The 14,026-nt window shown below is 33.9% G+C and overlaps 1 protein-coding gene across 15 annotated transcripts in view; it reads left to right on the top strand.

Moving 5' to 3' along the window:
• Positions 1–14,026, top strand: part of LOC106793611 (syntaxin-binding protein 5) — a 55,962-nt gene that overhangs the window by 9,509 nt on the left and 32,427 nt on the right. For all 15 annotated transcript variants that reach the window (XR_001382445.1, XM_014760658.1, XM_014760655.1 and 12 more), the window contains exons 2-5: positions 4,696–4,793; positions 8,684–8,866; positions 9,088–9,222; positions 11,586–11,649. Coding sequence is in view for 14 of the 15 variants with exons in the window: in XM_014760658.1 (XP_014616144.1) it covers positions 4,696–4,793; positions 8,684–8,866; positions 9,088–9,222; positions 11,586–11,649 (480 nt within the window). In the remaining variant the exon portion in view is untranslated. The remainder of the gene's footprint in view (positions 1–4,695; positions 4,794–8,683; positions 8,867–9,087; positions 9,223–11,585; positions 11,650–14,026) is intronic.

Consider the following 14,026-nt stretch of genomic DNA (forward strand, 5'->3'; position numbering starts at 1 on the left):
TGAGGTCTGGCTTTGATACAACTAATTTTATACAAATGTATGAAAATAATGAAATACGAAGTAAGTAGGTCTCTTGTGTACGTTAGATATGTAGATATGTATATAGTTAACTACCAAATGTACGGATTCTCCAGAATAGAGGTTCTCAACAAAAAGGGAAATTATTCTTTTGGGAGACATTTTGTGTGGTTTAAGGAACGGAATATTGGAATAACTATTTAACAAAGTATGATATTCTATAAATTACGTACGATTTGCAAAATCTAATCTACAATATTATACAGGATTATTTTCATTTGCGAATTTATATTATATTAAAAATGATGTTATAATAAAATTAAGAAATTTGAGTTAGACTTGAATTATATGGGAATCGAAAAAGAATGAGAATCACTGATCGAAATCACCAACGATACTCTGGACAATTTATAGACTATCTTTTAGACTTAAAATATAGGAGAAGTTTCTTTTTAAATAAGTGCCCCTTTTAGTTTTTATTAGTTCAAATGGAAAATAAATGATTGCGGATTAATGTAATAAATGATATTCGATAACGATAACATAAATTCGTCTAACCCGTGACAGAAAAATCGTGTAAACGAATAACGCGAGTAAATGACGTGTTGTTGGTTCACTTATTAAAAAAAAAAAAAAAAAACAAAAAAGAAATCTGGAAGAAGAAAGAAAAGCATCGAATTTGAATCCTTTAATGTTCATTAATCTACTCGACGTGGCGTAGTATGCTTCTCGTTCTTTAATCAGAAAGAATAATGCCGTAACTGTTGTGTTGCGACAGAACCTAAAACTTGGCAAAATTCCATTTCGATGTTGGAAACGACGCGTAAAACTGCAGTACTTTTTTGGCGAAACAATGACTTCAAATCTATACAAGCGTACTCGTGCGTTCATTCTCATTTCGGCGAAACTGTTCCCTATTGAGTGCAGGCAAGATTAATTTTTGACGTGGGAAAAAAATTGTTTGTAGAAAAAAATTTCATCGAATGTTGCATCAAGCCTTCCTTGAGATTATTCGAAATCTTATTATATAATTGTCTTCGGTTATTCTTTTCAAAGAATTTTGCAAACACATACACACATACATACCGATACCGAAATCCGATTATGATCGATATGGAATAACATTATAGTACGATTATACCACAGGTATTGTTGCCACCAACGGGTTTACGCATATCAATAAAACAATAGGTTTACCGTTTACAAAAGTAAATACGGGAAACGGTTTTGCAGGTTTTTCCTATCGTTTCTATAATCTTTACACGAGAATTTTTCTCTATACGAGTACGATCTTTTTGTTTTTCTTTTTTCCTTCGTTATCTTTTATATATTCTAAAATCGTTAGTTTTAATTACTGTATGTACGTATATAGAAGAAGAAGAAGAAGGAGAAGGAATTCTTTTTTTTTTTTATCGAGCAATCCTTAAATTCGATTTACGCGAAAGTTTCACAAAATTGGCACGGTGCAGAGAATTAATGGGAAACGTTTCTGTATGTCCCGTGTAATTTCCGTAACTCGTACTCATTTACGGAATGTCGAACAACGTTTTCCAACGAAGTGTCCAGTTCTATCGTAACAATCCGATGAAAGCTACTTTTACAATCTGTATGTAATATTGCGGCAGAACTTTAACTATCTCAACTAATTGAAGCACGTGCGATTGGAATAATCGATTTTGTTTGATTGAACTAATAAATGTTCGTTACGGTGTACATCCAATCCGACACACAATCGTCCAATGATACCTTACCTTTCTTCTTTTTTTTTTTTGTTCCACTAATGTAAATTCGAAATGGACGATCGTTTGCACTATTTCAGTGATTCTGACTTTTACTTTTTCGTTTTTACAAATAAGATGCATCAAAGTTAATTCTTTTATCGAGCAAAAGAGAAAGAAAAAGAAGAAGAAACCCTTCATTATTTCTTCGTCAAATATAAAATAAATAAATATACGTTTGTGTTTGCTGATCCTGTTTTTTTTTTGTTTCGAGACAACGAAAGAGCAACCCTAAAAAAGAAAAAATATAAATAAATTTGGTAAAGCTAAGAGAGCGTCGTCCTAAGTTAAGGTCCCTAGCCGTTGGGAAGAAGGGACGTAAGGGGATATGTCGGAAATTGACCAGGAAAAAACCAACATACACGAAACCGACATACCGAATGATTTTAAATCGGACGTATGTAATATAGCAAGACGAAGTAGGGAAGAGATGTGGTACCGCATTCGTAAGTTTCTCGCATCGTTTTATTTTAACCTATTTCTCTTTCTCCCTCTCTCTCTTTCTATCTCTCTCTATCACTCTCTATCTCTTAGAGTGAAATAGAACGCGGGCAGTTTTGTACGGCCATGCCGCCGCGTTACTGCATCAAAATCGATTTCGGCGTACATCCGTTTCGGGCAACGCGATTTAACCTGAACCGGTGCTTTTGCCCCCCTTTCCTTTCCCTCCCTATCCCCCCGTTTTTCCTTTCACGTCTATTTAACAACGAGGACCATCTAGTTCTATCGTATTCGCAAACGCAACTCGTAGAAGTATCGAGTTATGTTCGCTGTTTTGGTGATAATTATTTTTCGATATTTTTAAATGAAAATGAGATGTACGTTGTGTTACATCGAGAAACTTACGTCGAGAAACTCGTATTTATTTATTTATTTTCATCAAACTCTACGAACGTCGTCTACACATTATACGTTAATGCATTCCACGTTGATTTAATCACACGTTATTCCCACAATTCCTGGATGCATTCCGAGCCGCGTACGCGTTAACGAAATTCTAGGTTATAGGTAGAATTAAAAATTATCTTTGAAATGAATATTTTTCGAAAACGTATCATACGTTAAGGTACGCGGCTATTCGATTTTAATTTGAACAAAAATGTTTTAGAGGGCCGTTATGTTATTTAGCAGTTTTTCGTGTTTAAAAGTTAGCTTTCGTACATCACGTTCGAATCGATACGATGAGAAATCAAGCGCGTCCGCTACAAGGAATCATAATTTTTTCTCTCTCTTTCTTCCTATTCCTTTAATAGTTGCGAGAGTATACACATACGGGGTGTCCAAAAAGGTTGGGATTCAACTTGTACCACATATTACTTAGGTCAAATGGATGAAACAAGTTCATCTAAACTTTGGTCCCAACCATTTTGGGCACCCTGTATATATTGGTCGCTCGCATGCGTTAGACACGAGCAATATTGAAATTTTGATAGTAACATTTGATATTAATAGCGACCATGTTATCGTCTATATAGGAAAATATTGGAAACGCCGATAGAGAGCAGAGAAAACACGGTGGATCGCAAGTAATGAAACGCCGTACATTCGAGCGTTATGATATGGAAATGCATCGTTTCCCCGGGAACATTGCAAACTTTTAAATAAAATGAAACGTCAATGCACCGTTCTGCGAATCGGAAATATCAAATTTTAAGTAAAGATTGAAATAACAAAAAACAAAACACACCTTATTTATATGTTCGCCGCGAATGTATATCTGTGTGTGTTTCAAATAGATGTTTTCTTTATTTTAATATTTCCTACAAATATCTAAATGATATATTTTTCTTTTTTTTTTTTTGGAATTATATAAGCATTTATCTATGATTCGCGTATATAAGTTACATTTCAAATATATTTATACAAGATTATTCTATACAAATTCATTCGTACGTATAAAAGAATTATAAAAGAAAGATTTACTAATGAAAATGTAATAAATATATTTTGTTTTTAAAGAAAAAAGAGACTCTCTCTTTGACTACTAAATATATTTATACAAAAATTACAACATTTTAATACGACGATTGACGTAGTTCAATGATGAAACTGACTAACTTGCAACGTGCATCGTGATTATGTCATCGAAATAAATAACTTGTCCGTATGAAGTAACTATTACGAACGAATACAATTAATTTGTAATCATCAAGATCATTATCGTCATTATGATCATCATCATGATTATTATTATCGAATTACGATAAAGGATGTAGAGAAAGATAGAGAAAGAGAAGTGTATAGCAGAAGCTTTAAACGTATTTCTCTCTCTCTCTTTTTATTTTGCGACATTCATACACTTATTCATTCACTCACTCACTCACTTATTCTCTCTCTCTCTCTCTCTGTTATTCTCTATAGTCGTCTTTAGAATGTGGTTGCATCAAAGAACGAGAGGACAAACCACGTTGCTCGGTGTCGGAACTAAACTTATTGATTCAGTATTATTCGAGCGAGTTTAGTAGTGCGCGCGCTTAAAAGTATAAGTGTATATATGTTTTACACACGATCATAAGAGTTACGTGTCCGAGGAGGATGACGAAAGAGTGGATGAGGTTGGGAAGTGGGGTAAGGTAGGGGGTAGGGTAGGGGGTAGGGAGTAGTCATCGTAGACGCGACACCGTCGACAAAGGTATAGAATTAATGGCAACCAGTTGACGCGGAACACAAGCAAGACACACGGATATACGACGATGATATACTCGCACGAACAATGCTGCTGCCCTTCACTTTGGATCCATTTCTCTTTCTCTTTCTCTTTCTCTCCCACGCACATCCTGGGAAGAACCTCTTTTGTTGAAACGAGAGAATGGCCTTCCCAGTCGTCGTCGTCGTCGTCGTCGTCGGCTAAAACGGAAAAGATGCTATGAAACACACAAATGCCTCTTATATGTTTCAGACATTCAGACATGGGTTTCCACATCAACCGACAGCCGTTGCTTTCGACCCAGTTCAAAGGCTCCTTGCGATTGGTACTAAATCAGGATCCCTTAGGATGTATCCTTTAACGGTATCGTTACCTCAACATCGTGTCTTACGTTTTACTATTTCCTTTTTCTCTCTCTCTCTCTCCAAGATAGAGACCTCTTATTTTCTAGTTAATATCGACTGGTTTTTTCTTCTATTTTTTTCTTTTTTTCTTATTTTTTTTTTCTAAGTCTTCTTATGGGCTACTCGTTTTAAATTGATGATTCGTTACAAGTTTAATCCGCGACCTCTTTCTTAAACGTTTCTCTTTTTTTGCATTCTATCTTTCTATTTGATTATTTTTAATATACTACTTTTCTTTTTGTTTGATATAAAGAATAATACTTATATACATTTTAATTACTTATGTATATGTCAAATTTGTTCACGTATTATTTAAGTAGCTATAGAATAGACTCCTCGCGTCGTATATCGGATAAAACATTTTGCGTCGTTTACGTCTTCTTTTATTAGAAAGGAGAGAGGTAAGAACGAGATGAATATATAATTTCAGTACTAAAGATAGATGCACGACTAATGATCATCGCCCCCTTTCCATTTTGTAGTTTAAACATAAAACGCATTGGACGAAGATATATGTTTCTCTTGCTCATGATTAAAACTGGGTCGTATTTGTGATTTATTTAAAAGGGATATCAAACGATCGTAACTGTTACTTATTGATCGCTCGGAGAAAAGGGGTGGAGTACCGAATTAGAGAGAGAGAGAGAGAGAGAGAGAGAGAGAGAGAGAAAAGGAAAAAAAGGTGAACAAAAATTTAAACGGAGAATTTCTCCTATCTAAGCCTTTTCGTCACGTCCGATCCAAATATGAACCGAAAAAGGGGGAAGGAGCCGAATATCTCAGATAAACCGGCTTCTTCGGACTCGTTGGTACGTTAAGCCAAATCCGAGCTTTTCTCCAAGGAGAAAAGGTGACTGCGAGTTCTAAATCGTGAAGCTTCGCCGACGACAACGACTGATGTTCGTAGTTTGAATTTCAGACGATTTTTCAAGCAACCTATAATATATAAAATGTCATTTAAAATAGTCTTAGAGAAATTCGTTCGTTTTGCTTTTAAGAAAACCAATTATCAGTTTTGAATTTAATGTTCTCATTATTTTGCGAAAAGTTTACTTTGAAATTGAATATCTCGGAAGAGCGTAACAATTGCTTAGCCAATTATTATATAACAACTGGGAACATTACGCTAATTGCAGCATAATTATCTCACGATATCATTGGAACGATAATGAGGGTTCCGCGTATGCGCCGTGCGCGTTTGCAACGGTTACAATAAATAAATCTGTCGGGCGGAAATGCATTTGTGAGGTGTGTTGTTTGTATCCGGTGATATGTTCTATTTAAATATATATATATATTCATATGAACATTTCGACATTACAATTTAAATATGTTTTATTAACGGGTCTTTAATAACTGTTATATTTTTTACAATCGAAGATACAGATAATAGTCAATGTAGATATAGACATTAAATAATAATTAGAATCATTTTTAGATAATAATACAAAATAAATGTAAAATATATTACTTCAATGTGTTTAAAACTCCTCGTCATTTAATCGATCGTATTTTTTGTGTGGGTTATCCTTACAATTAGCGCGTATAAATCATTTATAAAATTTCGTCAAAATAATATTCATTGACATATATTTAATATTACATATGTTATTTATCGTACAGACTTTTTATTTTTTGTATCTCGAAATTATTAAAACTTGGTATAGATATGTCAAGGAATCTTTTATGCTACAAGGTTAATGCAGCATTCATCGAGCGTGCATTTTCTCTTCGGCGTCTTCCTTCCATGCGACTGCTTTCACTGACCTATCTTGTTCAACGTGGTCAACACACGGGTGACGATAACGATGCGGTTGTAAGCGTGGTAGCTCTCATGATATGGCAATTATCATCAACTGGTTTTCGCAAAGGGAACGAGTAGTGTACTTTACGACGGTATACGTGTAACATGTTTATTAGCTTCAAAGTTAATATACTTTGCTCCCCTTTGAGAGATACATAGTTTGCGCTGTTTGAAATTGTGTATATATGTATTATATATGTTACCGTCAAAGCCGGAAATCAGTTATTGCTAGTAATTCCTCGGCATTACTATGAATGCAAAGAGCCTTCAGACGAAATCGGAAATAAGACTTCTTGGAGAGTTTTTCCTAGGCATCGAACATAATGTGTGTGCCTGACCCGAAGATGTATTCTTTTCAACGTTGTTTAAATAGTAATTTGATATTCTATAGGATATCAAAGTATTATGTTCGATGCCTAGGAAAAACTCTCCAAAAAGTCTTATTTCCGACTTCGTCTGAAAGCTCTTTACATTCATAGTAATGCCGAGGAATTACTAGCAATGACTGATTTCCGACTTTGACGGTAACATATATACCGACGACAACGATCAATTAAACGAGAAATTTCAATTTTATCTCAACTCAACTCTGAGAAAAATCTTTTTTCATTTTCATTTTATTCTTAGGATTATAAAAACGGATTATTGAATTTTTGCATAACGCCGTTCGGGTCATTTGAACTTCCGCATCTTACGTCCGTTAAACGTTATTTTTAAGATGAGTGTAGCAACCTCGGTCTTTCCTTTGTACCACGCGAGAATATCGTTTGAACGTAAGTAATGGAACATGATGCTCGAACACAACGTAGTTTTTACCTTCGTAATAATAACGACACGATTTATTCGCAAAGACAATCCGGATTACGTTAGAGAAAAAAAGGTTCATCCGCTCTTTATCTATTATTCCTACTTTACATTCGTTATCATTGAAAAAGTTGCAAAATAAAAAGCTTAAGACAGTTTAAACTTGCAGTTTACTTAAAAGGAATTAAATACGAAAAGGACAAACGATGTAGTCAAAATGACGTAGTAGGTATATAATCGACGCGAAAAAGTTGCATTTTATTTTTCGCCTAAACGTTACGTTCGATAAAACAATTGTAATTGCTTTGACCCAACTACGCCTGTTGAATTTGATGAATATGCAGAACGAAGTGTTATCTTTTCTTACGTATGCTCTATATACTTACACACGTGTATGTATATATACGTTACGTATTTACCATCAAATATGGTCTACATATATACATATAATGGTTAGATATTTTTTTATTTAGAGTAAAATATCGAGTAAGAGGTCAGATCCAATGAGACTATATAGCAAACTCGTACTATCCTATTTTTTCTTTCTCGATCCTACTAATTCTCTACTCAGCACTGATGCTTGACGCAGACATATAGTGGACAATTGCGGCTACCGTGGCCGTCGAGTTCTATTTATCAGACACGTACATAGTATATATATATATAGGAGCTCTTCGAGGTTAGGCTTTCCTCCAAAGGTGCTATTATCACGACTATCGAGATTACTGGCTAACTCTAGCTAGCCTATCCTAACTCGAATTCACGCTCGATACGAAGAACACAATCTTTCTTTATACCTCCTACACTCTTCTTTTTTCTTTCCTTTGACTTTTATCGCATGTTACTATCTGAAAGAGAGAACACCCTTCTGCCTCTCCACCCCCCCTTCCACCAGACAAAACTGTTCACGCGGACCGATGCTTTCAGACACGGAAATTCCACGAAATACTAAACGTTTGCTTAACTTGGAATATTTGAGAATTTCTTTTTCGTATATAGGTATACAGATATTCATAATTACTTCGTATTTCATGCGAAATGTGCATTGTTGTGTTCTTCGTAATATTCGAATATTCGAGCAAGAATTAAAAGGAGAAATCGAAATACGTATAAATAGGTAGTATCGTGGATCGAGGTCAAAATATGTTATCAAAGTTCGATTTAAACGAAGTAAAAGTCGGAAGGCAATTGAGTATTTTCCTGAAAGAATCGTATCACGCAATCTCAGTCTGGGCAGACCAGGCGTGGACGCTCACGTAAAACACGAAGGGTGTACGGCGGTGATGCAGTTGAAGTTCCTGATCAACGAGGGTGCCCTTATTTCTGCTACAACCGACGACACTCTTCATCTATGGAACTTTCGTCAGAAGATACCGCAGGTAGTGCAGAGTCTGAAGTTTCAACGAGATAGGTCAGTCAAATTTCTTTTCTTATTCGTAGTATCCATTCTGCTATATATCTAATATATTATCAGATATTTATCATAGATCATAAAACATATACACACATATATATATATATATATATATTTAGCGTGATAAATCAAGTCGGTCGGATGTCATCGAGTGACATCGTACATTTCATGATAATCGAATCATTCGAAATTCTCTATTTTCTGTCTCTCTCAAATAGGATAACCTGCATCCATCTGCCGCTTCAGAGCAAATGGCTTTATGTCGGTACCGAACGTGGCAATATTCACATACTCCACATCGAAACGTTCGTTCTATCCGGATACGTAATTAATTGGAACAAGGCTATTGAAGTGTAAGTATGGAAAATCATTGAGTTAGACAGTAATGACGCGTTTAACTGACCACATATATATAATACACCGTTGCGATCGTCGCAAATTAGGCCTCCTCTTCCACATACACACATATATATATACACACACGCACACAGCACACAAAACGGCAACCTTTTTCCAACCCTTTTTCTCCGATCACACTCCGTAATATTGATGATGATGATGATGCCGATATCTCATTAGACACGAATCTCTGTTTCGTTGTTTGCAAAGCGAGAGAAGGCAGTGTACGAATGCCTACCAAACTAATTTTTGATCATTTTCTTTCCTTGATGCGTTAGGTAAGTACTTATAAATGCATAAATTATTCGCTGAGATGCGTATCCTAGTTTGTCTGTTTTTTTTTGTTCCTTTTTTTCTTTTGTTTTTGAAAACGTGACACCAATGCCGAAGGAAATCGGGTATTACGATTTAAGCCACACGAGTTATATATATATATATATATCTATATATTTTTTTTTTGTGGCCTTTTTTAATATATTATACGATGTACCTACATCTAAAATTTATAAGCTAACAACTTGTTGTGCTAATTGAGATATCGAATGTAGTAAATCGTGCAACAAGCACGTATTATTATATAGTTTTGATTTACATGAATGGTACGGTAATGGCGCGTCGCGACTGATTGCGAGATGATATCACAATGTGCCACCAGTGATGGATTGTATCCGGATATTTAACTGGTACCAGAGTGGCCAGGTGCTATTAGTTATATAAAATGTAATCAATTAACATTTGATTATTTCCTTTTTTTTTTATAGGCCATGAATGTGTCAAAAATATCACATTCGATCTATATAAATCCAACGCGCGAAATATTTTCTTTACAGCGTATTTTCAATTCGTTGTATATCATCGTTAATGATAATTCATATAATGTGTGCACATTGTGCTATTTTAATATAATAATTACAATAAATAAAACTTAGAGTGTTTTATATTTAAAATTTGATTAGTAACCACGATAAGCTAATGCTTTTCGCGATAGTCAAATGATGATTGTGTAACACCTTGTACGGTCATGCTTAAAAAGAAAAGGTACTTTTATTGTTAGAAAGAAAGAAGGAAAGAAAGAAAGGGTGTGAGAGTAAGATTACAGATAGTACTCTTACTCCTCCGTATTGAGTAGTATAGGTATGTCGTATGAAGATGGGTGTCGCGCAGTACTCAATACTTAAAAAAAAAAAAAAAAAAAAGGGAAAAAAATGAAAAAAAAGGAAAAAAAAAGAAAAAATAGAAGAGAAGAGAAAATAACACAAAAGAGAATGGGCCGCTGTCGTTAATACGAACCCTCGATTTTCCGTTTGCCATTTCGTGTTATATGATGAATATGCATGCAAAAGGGAAGAGAAACGTAAAGGGCCTGTATTCAGAACGCCCTCTTTAGAGCTATTAGAGAACCCTTTTGTTTTTCAAGATCTTCGATGTCAGGTACGTACGTACACCTATAAGAAGAATCGGCTCTTTAACCTACGAAAAGCAAAAGGGCGCGACGGGCCGTTGTTATCGTCGAACAATGGCGTTTTGAATATGGGCCATCGAATTTAGTCTCTCTCTGTGGGCCAATATTTCAAATGGAACAAATGACGGATATTAATTGAAAACTTGAGAATGCACAAATACCACTACCACCACCACCACCACCACTACCACCACCACTACCCACCAATCAATCCCTGTTTGTATATGCGAGTGTGAACGATAATGATTTTGCGATTCTTTCCTTTTACATCCTTGCTTTTCAAAATGATTTAAGCGAGAAGATTTATTACAGCTCGTATCGATTTCGATTCTTTTTTTTTTTCCTTTTTCTTCTTCTTTTTTTACACTTTGATTATAATCGACGGTTTTAAAGAGCGAAGTTGAAAGAAGTTTTGGCCGACGGTGTTCGGGGATAGTCAATAAATTCTTGAACGTCGTCCAGCTCCAGTGATTAACTACTCCGTTGCCTCTCCTGATTATCGTTGTGTTTACTTTTTGTGGTGTTATGCCCGCAGGTGCATTAGATTGAACGTCTTGACGTACGTGTGATAAGAACGAAAAAAGAAAAACTAGACGAGAGAGTACGAATTATTATAAAGGCATATAAGCATGTAATAGATCACAAACCTCTTTTTCTTTTTCTTTTTTTTTGCTCACACTAATATGAAAATGGAACGGATTTTAATGTATATCTTTATTTTATGGTAAATCAAATAGAAAAAAAAAAGAAAGAAATTGTTCTCCTCTTCCCTATCCAAAAAAAAGAAAAAAAAACAAACAAGGAAACAAGGCAAGAATAATGTTATACACATGTATGTATATATATATTTTTCAGATCTAGAAAGACCCATCCTGGTGCTGTAGTACACTTGAGTGATAATCCTTTAGATTTGAGCAAGGTACGCGCGCTTTTGAGTACGTTTCTTTTGCATTATTTATCCATCCTTTATACCATAATAATATTTTTCACTTGATATACTTATATATATATAATATATATTATATATATATATCTATTAAAAAAAAGATAGGTTGTATTTTTTATGTGTAAGATGTAAAAAAAAGGCAGTATTCATTATTCTTGGATCATAAATACGTGGGCGGAATACATTTTTGAATATCTGCCATGGTGTTACATTTAATACCTTCTCGTGGTAATTGTCGATCGTTTCGCATAGCTTTTTTTTTTTTTTTCTTTTTTTCATATCCGGAAAAAGTGTGATTTATGGCGTACTTTTTGAGAAAACAAACTTCGACTTAAAAGTGATCGTCCGCCAAGTATTTGAACATAGAAAAATTTAGAACGAATCTAACGAAAGTGACGCGTCGTTATTCGTGCTATTTCAGATTACCGGGGTAAGAATGCAAGAAAAACTTCTATTATCATTATTCTCTCTCTCTCTTTCTTTCTCTTTCTCTTTCTCTTTCTCTTTCTCTTTCTCTTTCTCTCTCTCTCTCTCTCTGACCTAACTTTAGAACGAAGGATTGCACATAGAGAATCTTAGAAGACAAAACTTTTATTAGAACGGATAATTTTTCTCGTATTTCAAAACTAAAGATTCCTTTTTACAAAACATTAAAGAAACACCGATTGTGCGATCCTCTCATTACGATTCTTATATTTATAATTTGACGTATTTATGATCGAAGACCAATCACCGCGATTTATCAAAGTGTCTAGTCAGAATTTTTTTTTCGTCTTTTTTTTTCTTCTTTTTTCTTTCTTCTTCTTCTTCTTCTTCTTATTACAAATTTCTATTCTATTCTATTCAATTCTATTTCTCTTGACGAATGTCTTGTATTTAAAATCCCATTAAGTGGCAGAAGTGTGTGCTTGCATGTTGGTGTGTGTGCATGCGTGCATGCTTTAATAATTGTTGATCGTATCGATGAATTTTATACTAAACGATGCCTTTTTTCCTTAACGAAAACTATGTATCATCGTTAGACGCAACTTTTCTCGATCCCTCTTATAGTTGATGACGATTCAATTGATTTTGTTTTTCCTCCCTTTTTCTTTTCTCTTTCGTGAAAAGCAAGCAAGGAGCCGTAAAAATGCAGAGTCATCTAAATTTCCAAGCCAGTTGGAATCGAAGATCGAGAAGGGCTGACGGTCGAACTACCATAAATTTCTAACCGATTTTTTTTTTTTGTTATAACGTCATACTTTTTAACGATTATACCTATCCGAACTTACGGATTGCAATTGTAAATCGAGTTATATCATACTTTATCAATTTATCATCGTAGAATATTTTCCTTGCAACGATCGTAAGTTCTTCTTTGTCGAAAATATAATCGTTTGTCGGATAATGTGTACGTATGTAAATATTTCGAATGTAATGCTACTTGTCATACCTTCGCTTATAATATACAGTGAATACGAAAAATATTCCCATGCTATTTGCAAATCAAAGAACTTTATACAAATCGGGGAAAAAAAAGAGATCCAAATTTTTCAATAGGAATGAAAACATTCTTCGTGTGTAATATGATGTACATCATAAATAAAAGAAAAAGGACAATACATTTTAATAATTCTTTATAAAAAGCTTCTTTTCATAAAAGCGAATATATATTATACATTTTGTAGATTTTTATATACTTGCATTTTGTATATTTGCCTTTTATGCATCCTGTAAATATCATCAAACTCGGTCAATCCTAGAACGATTTATACATATTTAAAAATCTTTTTTAAAGTAGTATTGAAGTGTCGAATTTTACTATACAGTAGTAATATAATAGCCATTTTATAGATCTTTAAAATTGTATAACTCGTTCTAGTGAACGATCGAATTGGATTATATTTACAGAATGTAGAATAGATTAAACAGATCTATACGGTATATCAATTTTTATGAAAACATTTTATTAACCGAACTTGACAAAAATATTTTACGATAAATATTGTTTACATTAGAAATTTTTATTTAATTATTAGTTACTAAAAGGAAATAAGATTTTTATTTCTTTGCTTTATTATATCGATATAGCATTAATTTCTACAAAAGAGTTATTCGATTTTAAATAGCGTATGAATATTTTATTTTATTCATTGTATTTTGTCGTTGCTAATTTCAGGCTTAATATTGTCGGCAGGCACGTGTACGTGTTAAATGTAAATAAAAAGCGTTTTACAAACAACGATATATATATACATTATACACATTAAAAGAAAGTTTACAGACACCAAGAGTTTGTATCGATAATTCCGACGAATCCCTATTAATTATGATTGAAAAATTGTTGTGTATTTTGACGAAATGCAATTAA

Source organism: Polistes canadensis, unplaced genomic scaffold (genome assembly GCF_001313835.1).
Source record: "Polistes canadensis isolate GaletaPanama2010 unplaced genomic scaffold, ASM131383v1 scaffold_16, whole genome shotgun sequence".
NCBI lineage: Eukaryota > Metazoa > Arthropoda > Insecta > Hymenoptera > Vespidae > Polistes > Polistes canadensis.